The following is a 24,320-nucleotide window of genomic DNA, read 5'->3' on the forward strand; positions in this document are numbered from 1 at the left end:
TGGCACTCAACAGATCAAAAGATAGTATAAACATGTGCCCGGGATAGCGCCACCACATGGTCGATCAGAATGTGCTTGCATATGTTGTCTTGACAGTGTTTGGAACATGTGTATCAAGTTTTGTTACAATACAAATATTTTATTAGAGATGCTAGCTTAGAAAATTTTGTGATGAGACCTTGGTCTATAGATGCTCTAAATATATATATAGCATCTCAAATAACATGGCCGCTACTGACCAATAAACATTCACGTGGGCATGGTCTGGCACAAACACACATAAATCACACACAGATATTTGTATTGTAACAAAACTTCCCTGTACAAAAACACACGTCATTACTACCTACATAGGCTTGTGCCAATGTGGATCTCCAGCAAACAAAAGATGTTTGATCCACTGCTGTATTTGCATGTATTCATTATTACGCTGTGTATTGCCATCACAGGTGAACCACTTGTGTGGCATATTTTTTTTGTATTTTTTCCTTTGTTCGAAAAATGCTAATCTCTTTGAATATGCGCATATAAAACACATGCATAATGAATCTGTGTTCATATATCTATAAACACTTAAAACACTAATCTTCTGGCACCGAATGACCGATCTGCGCAAAACTTGATATATATATCTATATATATATCTATATATATATATATATACACTGCTCAAAAAAATAAAGGGAACACAAAAATAACACATCTTAGATCTGAATGAATGAAATATTCTTATTAAATACTTTTTTCTTTACATAGTTGAATGTGCTGACAACAAAATCACACAAAAATTATCAATGGAAATCAAATTTATCAACCCATGGAGGTCTGGATTTGGAGTCACACTCAACTGGGTCATTCCACCAACTAAGTGCCTTTTGAATAGTGGATCTTGGTGGATTTTTTTTATTTCACCTAATTTTAACATTCTTCTATAAAGAGCACATGTTCACCTTAACTATTTACATTGACACACTGCTGCTACTTGCTGTTTATTATTGATGCATTGTCACTTTACCCCTACCTACATGTAGAAATTACCTCGACTAACCTGTACCCCCGCACATTGACTCGGTACCGGTACCCTCTGTATATAGCCTCGTTATTGTTATTTTATTGTTACTTTTTTTCTTCTTCTTCACTGTAGTTTATTTAGTCAATATTTTCTTATCAACAACGCAGTTCAAGAAATAGTTAAGTCCTTGTAACTAAGCATTTCACGGTAAGGTACACCTGCTGTTTTCGGTGCATGTGACAAATACAATTTGATTTAATTTAATAAAAATACAAAAAATCTTCCCATCTCAAGATGTTAAATAAATACTATTATTGCCAAATAAAGTAAGGGGGAAGACGAATTCATCTCAAATCAAACATAAATCCCCTTTTTACTGGAGGAATGGAAAGCTTGTGTGCAACAGGGAGGGGAAAGTGAATATATATATACACTGCTCAAAAAAATAAAGGGAACACTAAAATAACACATCCTAGATCTGAATGAATGAAATATTCTTATTAAATAATTTTTTCTTTACATAGTTGAATGTGCTGACAACAAAATCACACACAGATTATCAATGGAAATCAAATTTATCAACCCATGGAGGTCTGGATTTGGAGTCACACTCAAAATTAAAGTGGAAAACCACACTACAGGCTGATCCAACTTTGATGTAATGTCCTTAAAACAAGTCAAAATGAGGCTCGGTAGTGTGTGTGGCCTCCACGTGCCTGTATGACCTCCCTACAACGCCTGGGCATGCTCCTGATGAGGTGGCGGATGGTCTCCTGAGGGATCTCCTCCCAGACCTGGACTAAAGCATCCGCCAACTCCTGGACAGTCTGTGGTGCAACGTGGCGTTGGTGGATGGAGCGAGACATGATGTCCCAGATGTGCTCAATTGGATTCAGGTCTGGGGAACGGGCGGGCCAGTCCATAGCATCAATGCCTTCCTCTTTCAGGAACTGCTGACACACTCCAGCCACATGAGGTCTAGCATTGTCTTGCATTAGGAGGAACCCAGGGCCAACCGCACCAGCATATGGTCTCACAAGGGGTCTGAGGATCTCATCTCGGTACCTAATGGCAGTCAGGCTACCTCTGGCGAGCACATGGAGGGCTGCACATGGAGGGCCACCCCAAAGAAATGCCACCCCACACCATGACTGACCCACCGCCAAACCGGTCATGCTGGAGGATGTTGCAGCCCAACCCTCTGGCACGAGCCTCTTAAAGAAGAAGTTACAGGTCTGTGAGAGCCAGAAATCTTGCTTGTTTGTAGGTGACCAAATACTTATTTCCACCATAATTTGCAAATAAATTCATAAAAAATCCTACAATGTGATATTCTGGATTTTTTTTCTTCTCATTTTGTCTGTCATAGTTGAAGTGTACCTATGATGAAAATTACAGGCCTCTCTCATCTTTTGAAGTGGGAGAACTTCCACAATTGGTGGCTGACTAAATACTTTTTTGCCCCACTGTATGTGTATATATATATATATATATATATATATATATATATATATATATATATATATATATATATATATATATATATATATCTCTCTATATATATAGAGATATATATGTGTATATATATATATATAGAGATATATATGTGTATATATATATATAGAGATATATATATGTATATATATATATATATATATATATGTGTATAGATATATATATATATATATATATATATATATAGATATATATAGATATATATAGATATATCTATATATAGATATGATAGATATATAGATCTATATATCAAGTTTTGCGCAGATCGGTCATTCGGTGCCAGAAGACTAGTGTTTTAAGTGTTTTTCACAAAATTCTAAATGGCAGAAAATCCATAATGTCAGACCTTATGGTTCCAAATTTGTTCCTAGTGAGGAGAGGGGCCTATGTATCGAATTTCATGACGGTCAAACGGGGTGAAGGGCGTGACCTTTCAATTGCTTGTTATAGTGCTACCATCTGGCCAATTAGCATGGCATTGCATGAGAGGGTGTAGCCCATGAGCCTTTACCATCATGCCAAGTTGCATCCTCCTAGGCCTCATGGGAATTTTCATTTTTCACCACATCCACGGAGAACCGAAATAATGAAGGCCAACAAATACAATAGGGTTTCACCCAGTTTCGCTGCTTGAACCAGTAATAAATGTAAAAGGCTTGAAGGAAATACACTTTCATTTCATACCACAGTTTTTCAAATTCACTTTCCCACCCATGTTAATTTGAAACATGCTGATGTTATAGGAAGGCATCAAAACCATATATTTCAATTGTGTTGCATTTTTCCAATCCTGTGGTAACAAATTTCTACACATACAGTTGAAGTCGGAAGTTTACATACACCTTAGCCAAATACATTTAAACTCAGTTTTTCACAATTCCTGACAAATACTCCAAGTAAAGATTCCCTGTCACAGGTCAGTTAGGATCACCACTTTATTTTAAGAATGTGAAATGTCAGAATAATAGTTGAGAGGATGATTCATTTCAGCTTTTATTTCTTTCATCACATTCCCAGTGGGTCAGAAGTTTACATACACTCAATTAGTATTTGGTAGCAATGCTTTTAAATTGCTTCACTTGAATCAAACGTTTCGGGTAGCCTTCCACAAGCTTCCCACAATAAGTTGGGTAAATTTTGGCCCATTCCTCCTGATAGAGCTGGTGTAACTGGGTCAGGTTTGTCAGCCACCTTGCACGCACACGCTTTTTCAGTTCTGCCCACACATTTTGCCAGAATTTTGGAAGTATGCTTGGGGTCATTGTCCATTTGGAAGACCCATTTGCGACAAAGCTGTAACTTCCTGACTGATGTCTTGAGATGTTGCTACAATATATCAACATAATTGTCCTACCTCATGATGCCATCTATTTTGTGAAGTGCACCAGTCCCTCCTGCAGTAAAGCACCCCCCCTTGAAATACATCCACAGGTAAACCTCCAATTGACTCAAATTATGTTAATTAGCCTATCAGAAGATTCTAAAGCCATGACATCATTTTCTGGAATTTTCCAAGCTGTTTAAAGGCAGTCAACTTAGTGTATGACTGCCTTTAAACAGGTCCACTCGAATTGTGATACAGTGAATTATAAGTGAAATAATCTGTTTATAAACAATTGTTGGAAAAATTACTTGTGTCATGAACAAAGAAGATGTACTAACCGACTTGCCAAAACTATAGTTTGTTAATTAACAAGAAATTTGTGGAGTGGTTGAAAAACGAGTGTTAATGACTCCAATCTAAGTGTATGTACACTTCTGACTTCAATCATGTGGTAGCAAATGTCTACGCAAATGTCAATCCTTTGGTATAGCATTTCTAACACAATTGCTCTTAATTTGTCTATATAGGTTTTTCCTATTTAAAATTATCATACACATTTTTAGGAAATGTTGAAAATGTGAGTCTTACCTGATGAGCCAGTGATACAGCCCGACGTCAAAGTGTCTGGAAAACAATAAATATTTACATTAAGGAGACAGGAGGGTGGTGAAATCTTTGATATACACATTTTACCAATTTGGTTACCATGTCTGTCAGTTGATTGAAATGAAAGTACACAACTACCAATGAAATAAAACATGTTTTATTGTTACTTTTAACTGTTTCTCATGATCTGCCATCCCTTTGTCTCCACAGTTCTACATGTTTCTGTTTCAACAGGTGCACAGTGAGAGAAGAGAAAGTTGGGATCATGGCAGTATTTTGCCCCAGCATTTCATATTTCTGTAGATTTAGTCCAAAGCCAAAATTTCGAGAACAATATGAAAGGAGGATTTCTTGGTGTTTAATATGATTTATCTGAAAATGAAAATAGGGACGAATGAAGGCTCAACTTTTCATATTATTTGGTTTTTCACGCTACACTGAGGATACAAAACATTAAGAAGACTTGCTCTTTCCATAACAGACTGGCTAGGTGAAAGCTATGATCCCTTATTGATGTCACTTGTTAAATCAACTTCAAATCAGTTTAGATGAAGGGGAGGAGACTGGTTAAAGAAGGATTTTTAAGTCTTGAGACATGGATTGTGTATGTGTGCCTAGGACTGTGGCGGTCATGAAATTTTGTCAGCCCGTTATCGTCATGCAAAAGACTGCCGATCTCACGGTAATTGATAATTAACTAACATAAACATGTTTAGCATCTCCAGGCCTCCACACATACAAGCCGCTGATGCACGCCTTTGGAACATCTACATTAAAAATAAAAAAAATTGAATAAATCATTTAATATACACCATCACAATAAATCCATTATTTATTTTAGTCAGGTCTAAAGAAACATTGTGATATGAATTACATGTATTTCAGAAGAACAAAATATGAGTTGGCCTAATGCAGGCCTTTGCTATCTGGCTATGCTCTGTGCCATAGGTTGTAGGCTTGTTCTAGCTTCTAAATCCCGTGTCATTTTATTTTATATGATTTTATAGCAAGAAGAAAATAACTGAACTTGGCTGAATAAAATAGAAAGGATATTTTTTCCATTATGGAGCGAGTGTTTTTTTTATTTTATTTTTATTTATCCGTTATTTTACCAGGTAAGTTGACTGAGAACACGTTCTCATTTGCAGCAACGACCTGGGGAATAGTTACAGGGGAGAGGAGGGGGATGAATGAGCCAATTGTAAACTGGGGATTATTAGGTGACCGTGATGGTTGAGGGCCAGATTGGGAATTTAGCCAGGACACCGGGGTTAACACCCCTACTCTTACGATAAGTGCCATGGGATCTTTAATGACCTCAGAGAGTCAGGACACCCGTTTAACGTCCCATCCGAAAGACGGCACCCTACACAGAGCAGTGTCCCCAATCACTGCCCTGGGGCATTGGGATCTTTGTTTAGACCAGAGGAAAGAGTGCCTCCTACTGGCCCTCCAACACCACTTCCAGCAGCATCTGGTCTCCCATCCAGGGCCTGACCAGGACCAACCCTGCTTAGCTTCAGAAGCAAGCCATCAGTGGTATGCAGGGTGGTATGCTGCTGGAGTGTGCATATGAAGTGGCATGTTGAGCTTAAAAGTGATCATTTGAAACAGGTGCTATATGCTAGATTTAGAGTTATTTGGCAACTTTAGCTGTGAATGATACAAACCTTAGTATGTCTTACAAATCAAAACATATATGGCTGCATGATGCGACTATCGGCTATGGATGATTTGAGAAAGTAGCAAAAAAAGCTTGCGCTCTGTTCGTTGCCTCAGGCTACACAGCTGTTCTCGAATCAAGAGATCATATTTTCACCCATCAGACTATTTTCAATTTAATATTGTCTTCACTAATATGTAACATTTGTTTCAATTTAGACTGGCCCATTATCAAATATGCAGTAACGGTGAAAAAATACGTCATCTTTATGCACTCGAATAGCAAATGGAGGCCGTGTGATTTCCCGCCGATCAGTTTTGAAGGCTACTTCAAACATCTCAGTTGATCAGACAGGTCCTACAGGCCTTAGTTTTGTCGCACCTGGACTACTGCCCAGCTGTGTGGTCATGTGCAGCAAAGAATGACGTGGGTAAAATGCAGTTGGTCCAGAACAAAGCAGCTCGTATTGCACTTAGATGTACACAGAAGAAAAGTGTCAGTAAAATGCATGTCAGTCTCTCCTGGCTCAAAGTTGAGGAGAGATCGACTGCAACACTATTGGTCTTTGTGCGTGGTATTGATGTGTTGAAGGTACCGAACTGTCTGTTCAAGCAGTTGGCAAACAGTTCAGACACACAACACATGCAACCAGAGGTCTCTTCACAGTCCCCAGGTCCAGAACAGAGGCTGGGAAAGGCACAGTATTAAATAGAGCCACGACTACATGGAACTCTGCGCCACCTCAGGTAACTCAAGCTAGCAATAAACAGTTTTTTAAAAAACAGATAAAAGAACACTGCACAAAGGGGACTGTGAAGAGACTAATAATGTTATGTACAATGTATTATGTATTAGACCTAGATAGTGTGAATGTAATAATATGTAGGCTGTGTGACATTTAAAATGTATGTATTCCCGTCCTTGACTTATGTTCTGTACTATGTATTATGTCATGTTTCATGTGGACCCCAGGAAAAGTAGCTGCTGCTTCTGCAGCAGTGAATGGGGATCCTAATAACTACCAAATATTGTTTTGATGATAAGTGCTTGATGTGATTTTCAATTGCATTTGCATTGATGTCAAAGTGGTTAGAGGGACAATAGAGTCCTGAGTACCAGGCCATTAGGACCGGATGTTCAGCAGGAGAGGGTGCAACTTAATAGGATTGTATCTAGTGTCAGTCTGACACACATCAAACATTCATAGATATGTGAGGCGTGCTTGACTCGTGACTCACACTGGCCCAGCCCAGTTACAAGCACGCACGCACACACGCACACAGTTGGAGCCAGTTGAAAGTGAATCCAGTAGTCTGTTTGATGTTAGTGTGACTGCCCTGAGGCCCTCTAGATAATCCTTACATCTTGGTTATGGACTCAATATTACTACTGTTATCTCACAGTGAACAACCAATAGCAGTTTTCTGGTCCCACTGGCATAAAAACTATTTTATGTCATTCAACAGACACTCTTTAAAGCCCACTTTAAATGAATTCTCACACTTTATTTGTATAGTCCAGATTTGTAGATGCTCTACTGATAGTATGACTATCAACAAACTGTCTGTTAATAAGCAAATGCTTGCTAAGGTTACGGTACGATTTACAGTCGTTGCCAATAGTTTTGAGAATGACACAAATATTAATTTCCACAAAGTTTGCTGCTTCAGTGTCTATAGATATTTTTTGTCAGATGTTACTATGGAATACTGAAGTATAATTACAAGCATTTCATAAGTGTCAAAGGCTTTTATTGACAATTACATGAAGTCGGTGCAAAGAGTCAATATTTGCAGTGTTGACCCTTCTTTTTCAAGACCTCTGCAATCCGCCCTGACATGCTGTCAATTAACTTCTGGGCCACATCCTGACTGATGGCAGCCCATTCTTGCATAATCAATGCTTGGAGTTTGTCAGAATTTGTGGGGTTTTGTTTGTCCACCCGCCTCTTGAGGATTGACCACAAGTTCTCAATGGGATTAAGGTCTAAGGAGTTTCCTGACCATGGACCCAAACTATCGATGTTTTGTTCCCCAAGCCACTTAGTTATCAATTTTGCCTTATGGCAAGGTGCTCCATCATGCTGGAAAAGGCATTGTTCGTCACAACTGTTCCTGGATGGTTGGGATTTATTTATTCATGGCTGTGTTCTTAGGCAAAATTGTGAGTGAGCCCACTCCCAGAAGCAACCCCACACATGAATGGTCTCAGGATGCTTTACTGTTGGCATGACACAGGACTGATGGTAGCGCTCACCTTGTCTTCTCCGGACAAGCTTTTTTCCGGATGCCCCAAACAATCGGAAAGGGGATTCATCAGAGAAAATGACTTTACCCCAGTCCTCAGCAGTCCAGTCCCTGTACCTTTTGCAGAATATCAGTCTGTCCCTGATGTTTTTCCTGGATAGAAGTGGCTTCTTTGCTGCCCTTCTTGACACCAGGCCATCCTCCAAAAGTCTTCGCCTCACTGTACGTGCAGATGCACTCACACCGGTCTGCTGCCATTCCTGAGCAAGCTCTGTACTGGTGGTGCTCCGATCCTGCAGCTGAATCAACTTTAGGAGACGGTCCCGGCGCTTGCTGGACTTTCTTGGGCGCCCTAAAGCCTTCTTCACAACAATTGAACCGCTCTCCTTGAAGTTCTTGATGATCCGATAAATGGTTGATTTAGGTGCAATCTTACTGGCAGCAATATCCTTTCCTGTGCAGCCCTTTTAATGCAAAGCAATGATGACGGCACGCATTTCCTTGCAGGTAACCATGGTTGACAGAGGAAGAACAATGATTCCAAGCACCACCCTCCTTTTGAAGCTTCCAGTCTGTTATTCGAACTCAATCAGCATGACAGAGTGATCTCAAGCCTTGTCCTCGTCAACACTCACACCTGTGTTAACGGGAGATTCACTGACATGACGTCAGCTGGTCCTTTTGTGGCAGGGCTGAAAAGCAGTGGAAATGTTTTTTGGGATTCAGTTCATTTGCATGGTAAAGAGGGACTTTGCAATTAATTTGATCACTCTTCATAACATTCTGGAGTATATGCAAATTGCCATCATACAAACTGAGTCAGCAGACTTTGTGAAAATGTATATTTGTGTCACTCAAAACTTTTGGCCACGACTGTAGAGTAAGGGTTAGTAGATAGACTATGAGCAACATTTCAACTATAGTCTGTAGAGCATCTACAAATGGACTATCCAAATAGTGTTACCAATTGTAACAGTATTGCTTCCGTCCCTCTCCTCGCCCCTACCTGGGCTCGAACCAGGGACCCTCTGCACACAACGACAAAAGCCACCCTCGATGCATCATTACCCATCGCTCCACAAAAGCCGCGGCAACAACTACTTCAAGGTCTCAGAACGAGTGACGTCACCGATTGAAACACTATTAGCGCGCACCCCGCTAACTAGCTAGCAATTTCGCATTGGTTACACAAACAAACAACTTAAGGCCATTTATAACCCTTAATAGCCTTCATAATGCCTCTATATGGTCTATATCTCTTGAGAAATCATGCCATGCTATTTAAAGATCTCTTTTGTTCTTTTTGCCAGATTTGGCAAATTGAGACTTTGCTTATAAATGCTTATGAAGGCTCGAAAGCATGTATACATTGCTAATTTAAAACAGGATCCATATTTTCCTATAATTTCAATGACATAATAGCAAAGTCTGATCAATACTTTTGAAAGAAGCCATGGTGGATAAACGTCTACATAAGTGTATATATATGTGATGAGAACCTACATAAACAGATTGATGTTCATGGTAATTTTCAAATTAACTGCTGCAGTAAATAGTTTAACTGTGTGAGGAATAGAAATCCCCTTTAATGCTTGCCTCGGCAAGGCGGCAGTGCCAGGCTGTCTTAAGCCCAATGCATAGTTCAGAGCTTTACAGCTGTGAATGTGCATGCCAGAGCCATGTATATGTCTCTGTTAGGGGCAACCCATTATTTACAAAAATCATTTGATAAAACGTATGTACAGTTGAAGTCGGAAGTTTACATACACTTAGGTTGGAGTCATTAAAACTCGTTTTTCAACCACTCTACAAATTTCTTGTTAACCTGTTTGGGCTGCAATCCCCACACAGGTACACCTATGACAACTGCCATTTCAAGTGCATGGCGCGAAATTCAAAATCTAGTTTGTTAAAATATTTAACTTTCACACATTAACAAGTCCAATACAGCATATGAAAGGTAGACATCTTGTGAATCAAGCCAACATGTCCGATTTTTTAAATGTTTTACAGGGAAGACAAAATATGTAAATCTATTAGCTAACCACGTCAGCAAAAGAGAGCACCTTTCTAACTCCATCAGTTTTTTACTCCGTCACTAGCTATCACTAATTCGACCAAATAAAGATATATATAGCCACTAACCAAGAAACAACTTCATAAGATGACAGTCTGATAACATATTTATTGTATAGCATATGTTTTTTTGGAAAAATGTGCATATTTATGGTATAAATCATAAATTACATTTCAGCTACAATCAGAAATTGCACCGAAAGCAGCCATAACATTTACAGACACCAACGTCAAATAACTAATTACTCATCATAAAACATATCTGAGAAATACATACATTGCAGCAATTGAAAGACAGGATTCTTGTGATTCCAGACAATATTTCCGATTTATTAAATGTTTTACAGCGAAAACAAAATGTAGCGCTATGTTAGCATAGCCACAATAGCCAGACACACTTGGGCGCGCACGACCAGTTGACATGCACGACAGATATATGAAATAACATTATAAATTGGGTCTTACTTTGGCTGATCTTTCATCAGAATGTTGATCAGGGTGTCCTTTGTCCAGATGAGTCGTTGTTTTGAGTCAGGATGGCAACTTTCCCTTCTCACTTAGCATTGGCACTGGTCGACTGGCACGGATTTGTCCAACGTTAAAAAAATCAGAGACCGAAACACGGCAAAACTCCCCAAAAAAATTCAAATAATCTGATTAAACTATATTGAAAAAAACATACATTACGATGATATGGTCTCATTTATCAAATAAAAACCCAGCCGGAGATTGTTCCCGTCCAAAACAGCAGCAAAACAGAACACAATATCACTCCCAAGACGCGCGCTTCAGACTTCCGGAAGTGGTCGGTCACGTCAAAGAAATAGCTCTTATTCAACCTCTGAACAAGATATTCACAAAATTTCTTCTCTCATACCCTCTTGACACCCAGAGCAAGGCGTACGGAGTATACGTAGGGTCTTACGTATAATGACCATGTATAGGCATAACGTTGAAGCGAGCATAGATTTCTGACATTCTACTTCTTGGTCAGGGAAAGTGCTGCCAAATGACTTCTGTACCACTCAGAGAAAAAATTAGAACGGTTTTAGAAACTAGAGATTGTTTTCTATCCAATATTAATATTAATATGCATATTGTAAGAGCAAAAATTGATTAAGAGGCCGTTTGAAAATTGGCACATATTTTCCAGTTTTTCCAATACGCCACCTGCAGCCATAACAGGTTTTAACAAACTGTAGTTTTGGCAAGTCGGTTAGGACATCTACTTTGTACATGACACAAGTAATTTTTCCAACAACGGCTTATAGACAGATTATTTCATTTATAATTCACTGCATCACAATTCTAGTGGGTCAGAAGTTTACACCAGAACACCATTCCAACCGTGAAGCATGGGGGTGGCAGCATCATGTTGTGGGGGTGCTTTGCTGCAGGAGGGACTGGTGCACTTCACAAAATAGATGGCATCATGAGGTTGGACAATTATGTGGATATATTGAAGCAACATCTCAAGACATCAGTCAGGAAGTTACACCTTGGCCGCAAATGGGTCTTCCAAATGGACAATGACCCCAAGCATACTTCCAAAGTTGTGGCAAAATGGCTTAAGGACAACAAAGTCAAGGTATTGGAGTGGCCATCACAAAGCCCTGACCTCAATCCTATAGAACATTTTTGGGCATAACTGAAAAAGCGTGTGCGAGCAAGGAGGCCTACAAACCTAACTCAGTTACACCAGCTCTGTCAGGAGGAATGGGCCAAAATTCACCCAACTTATTCTGGGAAGCTGGTGGAAGGCTACCCAAAACGTTTGACCCAAGTTAAACAATTTAAAAGGCAATGCTACCAAATATGAATTGAGTGTATGTAAACTTCTGACCCACTGGGAATGTGATGATAGAAATAAAATCTGAAATAAATCACTCTCTACTATTATTCTGACATTTCACATTCTCAAAATAAAGTGGTGATCCTAACTGACCCAAGACAGGGCATTTTTACTACAATTAAATGTCAGCAATTGTGAAACACTGAGTAAATGTATTTGGCTAAGGTGTATGTAAACTTCTGACTTCAACTGTATATACACATACACTGTGCAAAACATTGGGAGGGATCATGGCAGTATTTTGCCCCAGCATTTCATATTTCTGTGGTGTTTTATCATGATGTCTCCTTTTTTCTCTGCTGAAAATGGGGAAGAATGAACTCAACTTTTCATATTATTTTGTTGTTTTGCTTTCACACTACCTTCAGTATACAAAAGACCAACTGCTCTTTCCATGACAGACTGACCAGGTGAATCCATGTGAAAGCTATGATCTCTTATTGATGTCACTTGTTAAATCCACTTCAATCAGGAGAGAAGACAGATGGAAGATGTATTTTTAAGCCTTGAGACATAGATTGTGTGTGTGCCATTCAGGGTGTGAAAGGGCAAGAAAATATTTGTGTCTTTGAACGGGGAGGTGCGAGGCGCACAGGTTTGAGTGTGTCAAGAACTTCAATGTTCAACAGTTTCCCTGGGTAACAACAATGGTCCACCACCCAAAGGACATCCAGCCAACTTGATGATTACCTTTATTTAGCTAGGCAAGTCAGTTAAGAACAAATTCTTATTTTCAATGACGGACATCCAGCCAACTTGATGATTACCTTTATTTAGCTAGGCAAGTCAGTTAAGAACAAATTCTTATTTTCAATGACGGCCAAGGAACAGTGGGTTAACTGCCTTGTTCAGGGGCAGAATGACAGATTGTTACCTTGTCAGCTCGGGGATTCGATCTCGCAACCTTTCGGTTACTAGTCCAACGCTCTAACCACTAGGCTACCTGCCGCCCCATGTGGGAAGCATTGGCGTCAACATGAGCCAGCATCCTTGTGGAACGCTTTTGACACCTTGTTGAGTCCATGCCCTGAAGAATTGAGGCTGTTCTGAGGCCAAAAGGGGGGGGAGGGGGGCAACTCAATAGTAGGAAGGTGTTCCTAATGTTTTGTACACTGTGTGTACAGTACACACACGCTCTTACTCACACACACACCATTGCATTGAGTTTTCAAATCAATCAAGCCACAGCTTGCTCAACAGATTTGGCCTTTACAGTAGCCTACAATCAACATCAACCCCAACGCAAAAGATAGATAGACCCAAGTCTATCAGAATATGAGTCTGTCTCTGTCTTTCACCTTATTTAAAGTCTTCATTAAACATCTGACAAAAGGGCTCACTTGGACCAATCTGACCCTAATGACCATTAAACATACAGTATTCCCAGATCTCAGACTGTGGCTTTAATTGGTGTGAGAAGCTGTCTCTGTAAAATCACTACCCAACAGCACAGTAACCCACTTTACCTAGTTGCTGAGTTCTTCTTAATTTCTTTCGTTGTTTTATTGCTAGTTCGATGCGGAATGTACTGGATTCTTTTTTTAGAACCCATAATGGCTGCATAGAGCGCAGGCTGGATTTGTGGCAGTCGTTAAACTTTGTTTGTCTCCGTGGGGTGATCAGAGGCTTTCAGAACAGGGCAGATGGCAACAATTAACTGAGGAAAACAAAGTGGAAAACATAATTATACTTAAAAAGAAGACTATATTTTAGTTTGACGTTTTATTTTTGAACTGCACATAGCCAATTTCCCAAAACCTTTGAGTGGTATGGAAATTAAGTATTGAATCTTGATTACAGTTGCTGTATGGAATGTTTTGGAATATAGTTTTCCTTGTATCAGGGCTAGTTAAAATATACAGTATGTCACCATATGTAAATATATCACTATGTGGTTATTTAAGTGATAATGCACGAGAAGCAGTGTTTGGAGGATATATTGGCTAGGGTCAATATATCCTCCAATCCGGCTAAGAGGGCATTATCACTTTTAGACAACGGGTTACCAACACATTCAAATAATTGTTGGCATATTTTCATAAATGTTATTGATTAATTTATTTCTATTTCATTCTTCCACAAGATATAGACCCGACACATTGGCGTCAACATGAGCCAGCATCCTTGTGGAACACACACAAACTTCAAACTGAAGCTGGAAAGACTGCAAACTAGCTGCACTTCGTTTCGTTTTACCTTTTTTCAATTGACATTTCTTTGTATATACACTGCTCAAAAAAATAAAGGGAACACTTAAACAACACAATGTAACTCCAAGTCAATCACACTTCTGTGAAATCAAACTGTCCACTTAGGAAGCAACACTGATTGACAATAAATTTCACATGCTGTTGTGCAAATGGAATAGACAAAAGGTGGAAATTATAGGCAATTAGCAAGACACCCCCAATAAAGGAGTGATTCTGCAGGTGGTGACCACAGACCACTTCTCAGTTCCTATGCTTCCTGGCTGATGTTTTGGTCACTTTTGAATGCTGGCGGTGCTCTCACTCTAGTGGTAGCATGAGACGGAGTCTACAACCCACACAAGTGGCTCAGGTAGTGCAGCTCATCCAGGATGGCACATCAATGCGAGCTGTGGCAAGAAGGTTTGCTGTGTCTGTCAGCGTAGTGTCCAGAGCATGGAGGCGCTACCAGGAGACAGGCCAGTACATCAGGAGACGTGGAGGAGGCCGTAGGAGGGCAACAACCCAGCAGCAGGACCGCTACCTCCGCCTTTGAGCAGGAGGAGCACTGCCAGAGCCCTGCAAAATGACCTCCAGCAGGCCACAAATGTGCATGTGTCAGCATATGGTCTCACAAGGGCTCTGAGGATCTCATCTCGGTACCTAATGGCAGTCAGGCTACCTCTGGCGAGCACATGGAGGGCTGTGCGGCCCCACAAAGAAATGCCACCCCACACCATGACTGACCCACCGCCAAACCGGTCATGCTGGAGGATGTTGCAGTCAGCAGAACGTTCTCCACGGCGTCTCCAGACTCTGTCATGTCTGTCACATATGCTCAGTGTGAACCTGCTTTCATCTGTGAAGAGCACAGGGCGCCAGTGGCGAATTTGCCAATATTGGTGTTCTCTGGCAAATGCCAAACGTCCTGCACGGTGTTGGGCTGTAAGCACAACCCCCACCTGTGGACGTCGGGCCCTCATACCACCCTCATGGAGTCTGTTTCTGACCGTTTGAGCAGACACATGCACATTTGTGGCCTGCTGGAGGTCATTTTGCAGGGCTCTGGCAGTGCTCCTCCTGCTCAAAGGCGGAGGTAGCGGTCCTGCTGCTGGGTTGTTGCCCTCCTACGGCCTCCTCCACGTCTCCTGATGTACTGGCCTCCTCCTGTCTCCTCCATGCTCTGGACACTACGCTGACAGACACAGCAAACCTTCTTGCCACAGCTCGCATTGATGTGCCATCCTGGATGAGCTGCACTACCTGAGCCACTTGTGTGGGTTGTAGACTCCGTCTCATGCTACCACTAGAGTGAGAGCACCGCCAGCATTCAAAAGTGACCAAAACATCAGCCAGGAAGCAGACCGCAAGGTTTATACAAATCTTTGCTGTTGAAAGCTAAATGTTAGTCAAAAAGAAATGTCTAAAGGCTTTTTATAATGGAGATCAAGTTTATAAATTGCTCGGCTGGGCTGATGAGACAGTGGATTGCACAGTCAGATGGAACAGATTAAATGGGCATTTTAAGGTCATATATTTAGCCGATGGTAACTTGTGGAATAGACACCGGCTGGAATGTGGTTTTAACCAATCAGCATTCAGGATTATACCCACCCATTGTATAATGTGTTAATTATGCGGTTACTACCTGACCTGAGCATTGTCTCATCACACCAGAGTGGGTTTTATGAGCAATTCTGTTCCGTTTGGCAAATAACTATATAAGGTGCCAAAGAGAATGTAAAATGTGATACACAAATAAGCTTTTACCCAAATTAGACTATAGCGTAGCCACACACACAGAGCGAGAAAGACACTCATTACCTCCTCTTTTTAGCCCTCACAGGAGGGTGCTTCTGATCTGACTTTCCACACAGCTAATACAGTGTACATTCCAGGGAATTTAGTTATCCGGCTGCCTCTCGTCTCTTACCTCTGACTCTCCGACCTTTACCAATCAGAGAGAAGCTAAGCAGCCTCCAGTCCCCTCACTTCTCCCTTCCAGGTGTCTACCCTTAATGTAGGCTGCTGGAAGGAGCATGGACCATTAATTAGATTACAGTGGACAGACAGGGCACTGGGTGCAGTCTGGACAGGGTGGTGATTGGTCATGCATCCCAATGGTACCATATTTCCTATATAGCAGTCAGATGTCTTTGTCCTGTCGTGTCCCTTGTATATATATTTTTACATCTTTTTCTTCGCATATCTTTTAAAAATATTTTCCTAAACCTCAACTTCTAAATACTCTCCTGCAACCCGCCTCACCCAATGTGACGTGGATCTGTTTTTTTTCCTAAAGTATTTCTATTTACTTCGGATCTGGAATCCCTCAACTGAAGCTAGCCAGCTAACTAGTTACCAGCTATCAGTCAGCAAACCATTGCTAGTGGTCATCAGCTAACCTTTAGCTGGGAAAGCTCTCGCCAGTTCGAACAACGTGACTCAAACCAGAGCATAACGGACCTATTTCCTTTTTTCTTCTTTCTCTCCATATCCCTGGATTCCTACCGCAAACTCTGAACATTTTCATCTGGATCTTCGCAACTAGCTAACCGCAATCCCGGGTGACTACTCCTGGCTAGCATTTCCATCCCGGAGCAAGCACCAATTAGCCTGAAGCTAGCCCGGCTAGGGCTCCTGTGCTACCACCAAAGCCCACTCCTGGGCTACAATATCCTGACCCCTTCTAGTGCTGGTACAGGGAACGGAACACCGCCGATCCTCTACGAATGGAATACCGACATAATCTGCCCGAGGATTCCAACAGGCCGCTCAGGCGTGACGTCCGCTGAAGGCCAATTCTGCTAACCGCGGCCTGCTAGCTACCTAGAGCTACTTGGAACCCTACTAATCCACGACTGGTCTATCAATGTCACCGCACGAAGAGGCAAAAACAGACTTACCTCCATCGCAACGTCCCCCAAAGGCCCTTCTGCTAACTTGCTAGCCCCGGTCTGCTAACTGCTAGCTTGCTTGCCCCGGTCTGCTAACTGCTAGCTTGCTAGCCCCGGTCTGCTAACTGCTAGCTTGTTTAGCCCCGGACTACTAACTGTTAGCTTGTTAGCATCGGCCTGCTAACTGTCTGAATCACCGTGTCCCCAGTCAGCCCAACCACTCACTGGACCCATATGTTCACTTGGCTACGCATGCCTCTCTCTAATATCAATATGCCTCATCCATTACTGTCCTGGTTAGTGATTATTGTCTTATTTCACTGTAGAGCCTCTAGCCCTGCTCAATATGCCTTAACCAACCATGTTGTTCCACCTCCTACATATGCGATGACATCACCTGGTTTAAACGTCTCTAGAGACTATATCTGTCTCATCATTACTCAATACCTCCAACGTACTCACATCCTACCTTACCTTTGTCTGTACACTATGCCTTGAATCTATGCTATCGTTCCCAGAAACCTGCTCCTTTTACTCTCTGTTCCGAACGTGCTAGACGGACAGTTCTTATAGCCTTTAGCCATACCCTTATCCTACTTCTCCTCTGGTGATGTAGAGGTTAATCCAGGTCCTGCAGTGCCTAGCTCCACTCCTACTCCCCAGGTGCTCTCATTTGTTGACTTCTGTAACCGTAAAAGCCTTGGTTTCATGCATGTTAACATTAGAAGCCTACTCCCTAAGTTTGTTTTACTCACTGCTTTAGCACACTCTGCCAACCCAGATGTCTTAGCCGTGTCTGAATCCTGGCTTAGGAAAACCACCAAAAACCCTGAAATCGCCATCCCTAACTATAACATTTCCTGCCAAGATAGAACTGCCAAAGAGGGCGGTGTTGCAATCTACTGCAAAGATAGCCTGCAGAGTTCTGTCTTACTATCCAAGGACAGTACCCAAACATTTGGGACGCACACTTGGTGTGCCTCCAACCCTCTGTTCTGCCAACAATATATATGAACGTTCTCGTGGACACTGTCCTACTGGGCTTGAGATTGGTCTGGCCGTCTTAGGCAGGACTGTTCATTGTCGGGCTTGGGTGGTTTCTAATAAGATACTTATTTAGACATGGGACACCAGGTGAGTTTAACTACCAGGTAGAAACAAAAAACACAAGTGTTTCGTGCCTCCAGGTCTGGAATTTTACAGCCCTGCACTAAGGTGACTCGATGCCTTGTCTGGGATGAGACAATCACTGTCTGTGTCCCAGATGGACTACAGATTAAAATTAGCTATCCAGCTAGAACTGGTGCAATGGCATGATTTTTTTACTAATAGTTAAGACATCAAAACTATGAAATAACACATGGAATCATATTTTAATTTAACATTTATTTTACTAGGCAAGTCAGTTAAGAAAAAATTCTTATTTACGATGACGGCCTACCCCGGATGATGCAGGGCCGATTGTGCGCCGCCCTATGGGACTCTCAATCACGGCCGGATGTGATGCAGCCTTGATTCGAACCAGGGACTGCAGTGACGCCTCTTGCACTGAGATACAGTGCCTTAGACCGCTGCGCCACTCAAATATATTTTATATTTGAGATTCTTCAAAGTAGCCACCCTTTGCCTTCATGACAGCTTTGCACACACTTGGCATTCTCTCAACCAGCTTCACTTGGAATGCGTATCCATCAGTCTTGAAGGAGTTCCCACATATGCTGAGCACTTGTTGGCTGCTTTTCCTTCCCTCTGCGGTCCAACTCATTCCAAACCATCTCAATTGGGTTGAGCTCAGGTAATTGTGGAGGCCAGGTCATCTGATGCAGCACTCCATCACTCTCCTCCTTGGTAAAATAGCCCTTACACAGCCTGGAGGTGTGTTGTGTCATTGTCCTGTTGAAAAACAAATAAGCCCAGACCAGATGGGATGGCTATTCGCTGCAGAATGTTATGGTTGCCATGCTGGTTAAGGGTGCATTGAATTCAAAATAAATCACAGAATGAGTCACCAGAAAAGCACCCCCACACCCGCTCCTCCATGCTTCACGGTGGGAACCACACATGCCGAGATCATCCCTTCACCTACTTCGCGTCTCACAAAGACATGGCGGTTGGAACCAAATATTGCAAATTTGGATTCTAAAAGGACAGACTTCCACCAGTCTAATGTGCATTACTTGTGTTCTTGGCCCAGGCAAGTCTCTTCTTATTATTGTTGTCCTTTAGTGGTTTCTGTGCAGGAATTCCACCATGAAGGCCTGATTCACGCAGTCTCCTCTGAACAGTTGATGTTGAGATGTGTCTTTTACTTGAACTCTGAAGCATTTCATTTGGGCTGAAATTTCTGAGGCTGGTAACTCTTATCTGGTAATGAACTTATCCTCTACAGCAGAGGTAACTCTGGGTCTTCCTTTCCTGTGGCGGTCCTCATGAGAGCCAGTTTCATCATAGCGCTTGATGGTTTTTGTGACTGCACTTGAAATGACTTTCAAAGTTCTTGAAACGTTCCAGATTGACTAACCTTCATTTCTTAAAGTAATGATGGACTGTCGTTTCTCTTTGCTTATTTGAGCTGTTCTTGCCATAATATGGATATAGGGCTATCTTCTGTATTCCAACCCTACCTTGTCACAACACAACTGATTGGCTCAAATGCATTAAGGATAGAAACAGTTTTTTGGTTACTACATGATTCCATGTGTTATTTCATAGTGTTGATGTCTTCACCATTATTTTACAATGTAGAAAATAGTAAAAAGAAAGAAAAAACCCTGGAATGAGCAGGTGTGTCCAAAGAGGTGTGTGCGTGTGTGTGTGTGTTTGTTCTCTCTCCATGCCCTCTGCTGTCAATTTCTCTATGTCTTGTCTTTTGCGCTCTCAGGTACTTTTTTCTTACTGTCTCCTTTGTCTATCTTCTTCTGTTATGGCCTGTTCTGTTTTCATGGTGTCTCTCTCCATCATATCCTATTCTTCTGTTGCCGTCTTTGTGCCTGGTCTGGTGTCTCTCCCCATCATCTACTCTTCTGTTGCTGTCTGTGTCTTGTCTGGTGTGTCTCTTCAGTTTTTCCAAATCAGTCAAGGGGATACTGGGGTAGATTAACTTGTTTGTTTTGGGCCTGTGTCTGGGTCACCTAAATCATCATCTTCCTTACCAGCTGCCCTTGGCGGCTGCTGCTGTTCTAAGTGCTCCACTGGCCTGCTGTTCTCATCTGTCCTCCTCAACTCATCTGAAAGGTAGCAAGTCAGAGGTGTGACATGTAATTAGTTTGTTTTAAAGGTGCAACTGCACTTCCTGATTTGGCTTCGTTTTAGATTTGGTTCATTAAGAAATGCTAGTGGTCATGACTGAATTCAAACGTGAGTTTGTTTTCGAGGTGTGGTTTGATGTGGGTGTCTCGTGTGTGTTCGCATGTGGGTGAGTTAGACAAATTATTTCGCCAATTAGCTTCAGCCGGCTGGTGTGCGACCCGACTTTGGATAGCCTATTTCTGGGGCTAGTTAGGGACGGACACCTTTTAGTTCTCATTAAATCATTTAAAAATTTGTATATGAATTCCTACAATTAATAGTTGGTTTGAGGTTTTGAAATCATTTAAATTTGGAGCTATTGAAATTAACATATTGTTCCATGTACATTGGGTAATTTACCGATGGTCCTTAACTAGCCCCATAAGGATATCCAGAGTCAACCCAAATTTACCACAGGCATTACGACCGGGTCACATGCAGCTGCACTACGAATTGATGATTACTCGTGTGCTGCCAGCTGTGGGTAGGATTGAAAGAAACCCAACCTTCATTTACGTTGTGATGCAGTCACGAACAACAAGTCTCACAAAACTTTTGGATGAGACTGACTTTGTGACCAAAATTATCCTATTTACACTTTGTAGTATATTATGACAGAATAAATGTTTCGGGCTCAACGCCACATAGGCTGTCTCTAAATGAGAAGTTGTTTTTTAGGGGAAGTTGCGCTTTAAAGTTACTGTATACTGACACGAGCAGGGAAACTCAACTGTAAAGAAAAATCCAAGTGACTGCATAAGAGTCTGCATGAGAGATAAGAAGCTACATAGCCTCTAGGGTTTATGAATATAAAGAGACAAGCAAAAAATACCTGTAGAATGGAATAAGTTATTAGACTTCTACGATACATTTCATTAGTTCTACAAGCTAATGTGAGATTTGTAGATTACATAACATTTGAGGACACAAGGGCCTATGTATTTTCAATGTTTTGTCGAGCTACAAATCTAAAAAGACTAAAAAGACTTGGTAATTAACTACAATGACCATAATCCCAATGTGCATCTACTTTCCCAGTCTGTTTCTTTACACTTGCTACAGAAGAGAGAAGAATGATGAATCGTGATGTGACAGAGGGCAGATGTTGCTTCGCGAGGTAGAGTATCTCTCTACCTGAAAATACATGATCTCTCAGCACTGTCATTTACACGATATACATGGGAGTACACATTGCAATGAGATACTTACTTTCAGGTTAACCTCTCGACAATTTTACAATAAAAAAATAAGTAGCTAAGTGAAAACGAGTAATAAAGATATAAAAGCTCAATTAAATAATTTCACCAATTTAATAATGGGCAGTTTTTTACAAATAGTTACATAGCCTATATGGAAATAACAGACATGAGCCAAGCATGTTTACTAGTAGAATGGAATAGGTTATAAGACCTCTCTGATTAATTTTGTCAGTTCTACCACCTCAACATTGCTAATTTTAAAACAGGGTTAAATATATTGAGTGTAGAAAAATTAAGAACATCTGTGGGGGAGGGGTCACGTGATGTGAGCGGTCCACTGCGTTGTGAAATCTTGACCAGCAGGCACTGTGTCCCTCCAGGCGCTTCTTGCAGTGCCTGCTACTGCCTAGCGCATTATATTGTATTGTTTATTTTTGTCATAAAAATGTGTCAGTAAAACAAAATTATACTGCATAGCGCAAGTGATGTGTGGTTATGGAAACTCACATAGGTGCTGGATCAAGCCCAGGCCTAATTACACCACTGGCGTGTGCAAGCAAGTGTGTGCGTGTGCACGAGCACGACAAAGGTAAGAGTCAGCACAACCGGTCTTCAGTGTCAGTGAATTAATAGGCAATCAGGGGACTGGCATACTGTAGGGAAGCTGCATTGCTCTCTCTCTCTCTCTCTCTCATCAAATCCCCATCATTACCTCCATCTGTTTATCAAACAGAAAGAGAGGCTTGCCAGATAAACCTGTCCAAGGTAATTCATGGCTCAGATTCAGCAGCTTGCTCAACTAAATGCAGACATATTAGACAAATCATTCACTTAACTTAACACCACACTTGGTGCCTGTGGCAGACAGCAGAGTATCTTGGAGCCTGGTCAGCTATTACACATTGGAACGTGCACAAGCATGCATGCACATGCACCGACTCTAGTATCCTATGACATTACAAAAATCCCTTCTGACTCCAATATTCCCTTTCTATTTCAGGTGACCGGAGCTCAGTAGTGAACAGTTGGATAGATGTTGTTGGGATGGGAGTCCGTGCCAAGACCGGGGGCAGGACAGCGTCAGTGTCAACACCAGCAGCCAAAACCATGTTAGACACCACAGAACCCGAGCCGAGCCACCGGCCAAATCTTACATTTCCTGTAGCCATCAGTATCCTTTAAGGGCTAATTTTTCACGGAGGAGCATCGCAACTCCCTCCTCTCCCCCAGCCCCTTATCTTCACCCACTATCCCCTCCTTTCGTGTCTACTATACGTACATTTAATTTGCCTGTGTTTACCTGAAGTGGAAGTGCCAATAAATCTGTCAGTTCTGAATCAGAAACGCGCACGGCAGGAGCTGAGGGGCAAGATAAAGTAAATCAAACTTCCATTAGAACTTGAGGACCGTAACACCATATAACAGGGTCTGGTAGCTGTAAGGCACCAGACTCGGACAGAGGCTCGTCGCTCCATGATGCCAACCCTTCATTAGCATGGATGGAGCGGGAGGTGAGGGACAAGGTGCTCATGATGCCCATAAAGCCACGCTGTCCAGCAGGAGTTGGGACGGTTCGTGTCCTTCTTGCTGGTGGAGGTAGTTCTCCCACTGAGGCAGGCCAGGCATCTCTAGAGCTGAGTCAGTTCATCATCTCGCCATAGTATACTTCCTTATCCGGTTTGAAGGACCATGGAAATAGCGCCACCAATTAGTGTTGGTCTCCGAAAGAGGTGCCGCTTAAATATAGGTACAAACGTCCCTGCGCCTCAATTAGAAGGCGTGGTAATGACCAGTAGACGACAGATGTACAAAACACACACACCAACATAGCAAGAGGGGACTAGTAGAAGTGGTTTCTGTAATGGAACGAAAGGGTAATGTATTTAATAAAATGTTATTGGTCACATACACATGGTTACCAGATGTTATTGCGAGTGTAGCGAAATGATGGTGCTTCTAGTTCGGACAGTGCAACAATATCTAACAAGTAATATCTAACAATTCCACAACAAATTCATAATACACAAATGTAAGTAAAGGAATGGAATAACAATATATAAATATATGAATGAGCAATGTCAGAGCGACATAGGCTAAGATGCAATAGATAGTATAAAATACAGTATATACATATGAGAAGAGTAACGCAAGATATGTAAACATTATTAAAAAGTGGAATTATTATAGTGGCTAGTGATCCATTTATTTAAGTGGCCAATGATTTCAAGTCTGTATGTAGGCAGCAGCCTCTTTATGCTAGTGATGGCTGTTTAACAGTCTGATGGCCTTGTGATAGAAGCTGTTTTTCAGTCTCTCGGTCCCAGCTTTGATGCACATGTACTGACCTCGCCTCATGGATGATAGCAGGGTGAACAGGCAGTGGCTCGGGTGGTTGATGTCCCTGATGATCTCTTTGGTCTTCCTGTGACATCGGGTTCTGTAGGTATCCTGGAGGG

The 24,320-nt window shown here is 41.6% G+C and overlaps 1 protein-coding gene across 3 annotated transcripts in view; it reads right to left on the reverse strand.

Annotated features, from left to right (window-relative positions):
• hhat (hedgehog acyltransferase) overlaps positions 1 to 24,320 on the reverse strand; it is a 125,966-nt gene that overhangs the window by 58,897 nt on the left and 42,749 nt on the right. For 2 of the 3 annotated variants that reach the window (XM_071393519.1, XM_071393518.1), the window contains one exon: positions 4,440 to 4,475. The exons of the other annotated variant lie outside the window; for it this stretch is intronic. In XM_071393519.1, the coding sequence (XP_071249620.1) occupies positions 4,440 to 4,475 (36 nt within the window). The remainder of the gene's footprint in view (positions 1 to 4,439; positions 4,476 to 24,320) is intronic. 3 annotated transcript variants of the gene reach the window in all.

Source organism: Salvelinus alpinus, chromosome 3 (genome assembly GCF_045679555.1).
Source record: "Salvelinus alpinus chromosome 3, SLU_Salpinus.1, whole genome shotgun sequence".
NCBI classification, from domain to species: Eukaryota; Metazoa; Chordata; class Actinopteri; order Salmoniformes; family Salmonidae; genus Salvelinus; species Salvelinus alpinus.